The sequence below is a fragment of the Lactuca virosa genome, chromosome 9 (genome assembly GCF_052849685.1).
Source record: "Lactuca virosa cultivar CGN04683 chromosome 9, Lactuca_virosa_CGN04683_v6, whole genome shotgun sequence".
Lineage (NCBI taxonomy): Eukaryota > Viridiplantae > Streptophyta > Magnoliopsida > Asterales > Asteraceae > Lactuca > Lactuca virosa.
In genome coordinates, this window is record NC_136434.1 from 121,010,477 (window position 1) to 121,015,342 (window position 4,866).

The 4,866-nt window shown below is 36.5% G+C and overlaps 1 protein-coding gene across 1 annotated transcript; it reads right to left on the reverse strand.

Annotated features, from left to right (window-relative positions):
- Positions 1–502: 502 nt before the first annotated feature.
- On the reverse strand, positions 503–3,101 carry LOC145137586 (uncharacterized). The gene is made up of 8 exons (XM_079071714.1): positions 2,082–3,101; positions 1,910–1,986; positions 1,664–1,832; positions 1,500–1,588; positions 1,267–1,431; positions 1,107–1,184; positions 917–1,020; positions 503–809 (listed from the first exon to the last, which is right to left on the reverse strand). The coding sequence occupies exons 1-8, from the start codon at positions 2,704–2,706 to the stop codon at positions 704–706; spliced, it is 1,413 nt and encodes a 470-aa protein (XP_078927840.1). The 5' UTR covers positions 2,707–3,101; the 3' UTR covers positions 503–703.
- Positions 3,102–4,866: the final 1,765 nt, after the last annotated feature.

A 4,866-nucleotide genomic window follows, 5' to 3' on the forward strand; every position in this document is an offset into this window, starting at 1 on the left:
TGAAGTACAAACAATGTTATTAAAATCTTTGACATTAAATTTGATTAAAATCTTTGACATTAAATTTGATGATGAAGTACAAACAATATTATTGAAATCTTTGTTGTCTATCAAGTTAGTTTGGCACTATGATTGTAGTCTATGTAATAGAATCTTTATCATTATTTGTGTTTGCCACCCGGCCCTTGTTCCATCTTTACTTTCAACTTATATTTTATAGTATATGGTCCATATAGTATTGCTAGTATTATATGCTTCCATTATTTGTGTATTCATAGATTGCTCATTATTTTACCTTTAACCATTAACCAACCACTTTTTTTTTTCTTTTTTTCTTCATTGTGGTATGATATGCTTAATATGCAAGAAATCATACTAGACAAACTCGTATTTCTTTTTCTTATGTAAGAGTTCATCTATGGAAAAAACCTATGGGTATTGTTATTGGTATTGTAGTATAATACCTAATTACCTATTGTACTTATGAAATACAAACAAAAGGTATTCCAAGATACAAAATATTAACAAAATGCAAGTAAAAGGGCCTTAAAGAATCCCCTTGCATATTATCCCATCACAACATATATTTTTCAGTAAATAACATTAAAACCCTCATCTGTACAACTTTAAAAGAAAAAAGAATTCCCCAAAAGAATTACCAAGAAACCGATTTCAGAACATTTTGTGTGTTGATGAACAACATTTAAAATAATCGAAAGAAAAGACTCGTTGATCCATCACCAAATGATCGTATATCAGCTGGTCTTACTAAAGCTCTGCATAAAGGACACGTTCTCTCTCTTTCAAACCTACACACATCAAAACTCATCAACATCTATGTATGTATGTATGTATGTATGCATGTATGTATGTATATATGTATGTATGTATTTATATAGAAAAAGGTATATCTAACCATTCTGAAACACAATCTTCACAGAAGATGTGGTTACAACACAGCAATATTGGAGCTTGCATTTTTTCTTGGCAAATAGCACACATGTCTCCTGCCTCACTTACCTAGTAAGAAACCTTAAAAATATCAAAACAAAAAACATACTTTTCTATTTTTAATTTAATAAATGAATGATTTTGTGATGTAATACCTGTTCTGATGTTGCATATGATCCATAATGCATTTCTTTTCGTGATAAAGCCTTCATTGCAGCATAGAAGGAACCAACCTACAGGGGCAAAACAGGAAATACATTAATAATACCCATTTTCACTAAAAGACAGATGATTGATAATTATTGCCAATAATACCTTCTCCACTATTGATGTAAGCTTAAAAGTCAAATATAGCCCTGTGATCAAAGAAGAAAACAAGCTCCCGTATTCTTTGTTCAGAAAGAATCTGTACCAAACTGGAGCAGGTAAAAACGCACGGTATAACAGAAGGGCATATTCGACCAAAGTCAACATTTGACCCTAAAATACCAAAAATGCCATTAGAAAGTTTGAAATTGAAACACGTAAATTAAGTTAAATTAAATCACCTGTCTACGAAAATTATGACCCCTGCCATTTTTATAGTACATAAGAAGTACTAACTTTAAAGTCATTGCTGCTTGTCGTACCATTGTATCTAAAGACGATGAATTTTCATATGACATATCATAAAATCTTTATTAAAGATGCAATAATGCAATAAATTTCATACCATTTACGATTATTATGAAAATGGCATGCCAGAATGGTGGGATTGCTTTTGGGGGAACCATTAACAATGGGGAACTAAGATCATCGTTTTGATACCACCAGTATACTCCAATTACATGAAGTGTGAAGATTATACTATAGCCTATGAGAACAGAAAGTTTTCTCTCCCCCTGTGAAATTTATCAATTATTAAGCTTAATGGGTGTGTTATAAACTTATAATCATTTAGTATTAGTGGTATTCATACCTTTAAAGCTGTTTGCTTTCGAAGAATGTCATTTGACTTGTACATGAAAGCAGTTACATAGATTGTTACAAAGAAACCTAAAATCAATCATGAATGAGTAATCAGCAATGGTATTTGGAAAAGAGCAGATATTCAAAGTAGAAAGTATAGGGTTAGTTTCAGCTTTGAGTACCTTGCAAGTGTTGACGAATGAACACGACAATTAAGAGTAAGGAGAACGGAAGAATCTGCTCAATCCACCTCGAAACTTGCTGCAAGTCATACCTTTGTTGATTTGATGAATCACTGTTACTATTACTCCCATTAGCTCCACTCCTGACATCCACATCACTAGAATCGGCCATCTCCCTCTCTCTACCCCCACCATCTCCGCCTATGACAGCGGATTCTCCACCGTCGTCACCATGTCCCTCTTCTTGCTCTCCGTCACCCATTATCCGAATTGAAACCTCCCCTTCATTATTACTACCATCGCTACTAGAAGCCGTACTGGAATCACTCGAACTATGATTATGATGGTGTGGAATCAAGCTCTCGGATTCATGATTATCGTTGCTTGACCTAGGTCGTAGAAAACCCGAATATTCAAATAAAGTAGTCACAGGAGCTTGTAAGAAGCGGACTATAGGAAACGCAGAAGACGACGTCGACCTTCGGGAAGAACTGATGCTACCACCAGCGCCCCTAGTCGCCGGAGATGAAGGATTTGATGAGACCGAATTTGAATTATTCCCAGTATAGCTATCAGAATTCGCTGTGGCAACACCAACACCAACACCCCCACCCACTGTTTCCATCAATCGCTGTATAAAACCCTAATCCTCAAATTTAATATTTTCTTCCTTGACGAGTTCAACGATCTTAGAGCTACAAATTTCTCAAATTGATCGAAATACTGAAGAAATTTACACCGAAAAGGACATGATTGCGATGATATATGGAAAAAAAAAGTCAAACGGTTTGAATAATGATGAATTGTTTGATGATTATTAGGAGAAGGGAGAAGTCTAGGGTTCTTTGTTGCGATTTGAGATTAAGAAGTGGAATTAAATTACAGATATTGAAAAGGATGGTCGATCAATGGGATTGAAATAGTGAAGCGGGCAGAGGAGACCGTGTATGAAAGACGAGACGGCAAGAGAAAAGCATCTTCAACATATACGGCGACAGCCACGGAACAACCTATCTTTTGACATTCTTCTTTTTTTAACCAATACTTATAAAAATATTAATAAATATACTTTTTAATTAATATTTTAGAACTTTAGTTATTTAATAAGAGCAATCGCCCATAAATACTTCTATTAACCTACACTTCATAACTTAATTTCGTATTTTGGTTTCTGGACTTCAGTTTATTTGTTTTGAAATTTTGTACTGTAAAACAAACTTAGAAAACAACTTCAAATTTTGATTGGTAAAGTTAGAGCCACATTTGTGATTGTAAATTGGGAAAATGACTTATGTGGGTAATTAACTATTTCCTTTGTATTCAGTTGGTCACTTTTCTTTTTTTCTTTATCTGGTTTACCATTAAACTTATTGTAGATGTTCACAGAAACCATTGAAACCGGCTATTGAAGGTTTCCGACAACTTCTTATCTCCGGCGACTCTCCGGTCGTCTTCTCCGGCGAGCCTCCGACAAAAATGATTTACCATCGATGATTCCAACTTAATCAGACACTTGTTTTGTTCATCGCAAATTCAAAGGAAGCAGCAGCAGAATCAAGGAAAGAGATTAATGGTGGTTGAAGCAAAAGGGAAAAAAGGAATGCAAGCTCGTGAGTTCCAACGCCCAATGCCTGCTATGCCCAAAATTGAAGACGATGGCAACCCTAGATTCGTCGTTTCCGTCTCCGTCATCTCCGCCACCACCTTTCTTCCCCTTCTTCTGACCACCGCCACCGCCTTTCTCCTCTCCGTCGTTACCACCGCCACCCTTCCCTTTCTTCTCATCACCGCCATCTTTCTTCGCAGGAACTATCTCCACCACCCTCTTCAGTCTCTGCTTCAGAACCTCCGCCAACATCTTCATATCAGTTGCCCCTTTCACAGTCACCAAATCCTTATGAATCTTCCGAACGCAACCCTGGCAGTGTAACGGAATCTCCAAAATTACCCTTTGTTTTGCTGATAATTTTAATGGTAAATCATTTTTGCCGAAGGCTCGCCAGAGAAGACGACCGGAGAGTCGCCGGAGATAAGAAGTTGCCGGAAACCTTCAATAGCCGGTTTCAATGGTTTCTGTGAACACCTACAATAAGTTTAATGGTAAATCAGATACAAAAAAAAAGAAAAGTGACCAACTGAATACAAAGTAAATAGTTAATTACCCACATAAGTCATTTTCCCTTGTAAATTTAAGTGAATCTTTTGGAAAAGTATGTGTCTCCTTAAGACCTATGATTCTCCTTAAGACCCAAAGCGGGCTTGGCTTAAAAGACTTGGCTACATGGAATATTGTGTTTATGGACTCATATACCTGGATGATCCTAACGATTCTGTTTGGATCAAATGAATATTCTCTTACAAACTTACCGATTGTAACTTATGGGATGTCCCAATTAATAGTGGTACCGGTAGGGGGTGGGGGAATATCCTTGTTATGCATAATAAGATTAGAGACTTCATTGTCTCCCATGATGACAACTATGTCTCTACTTAGAATGACAACTAGCATCGACGCATCGTGTCGGTCCTCTTTCTCGGTTTTTGACTCCATGTATTGCCAATCAAACGAGTTTCCCCCTTGATGCTACAGTCAAATACCTTGTCTGCAGTAGTACTTGGGTTAACCTCTTGTGTGACACCCATGTTGCACTTAGTGATCACACACCTCTCATTGTTTCTCCTTCTATTATTGATAAACTTCATTAGATAAATAAGGGGGGTGTTTCCTTTCCATTCTTTGTTAGGGTTGTCTCGCTTAGTATCTACCCCGAGGAACATGTTGTCT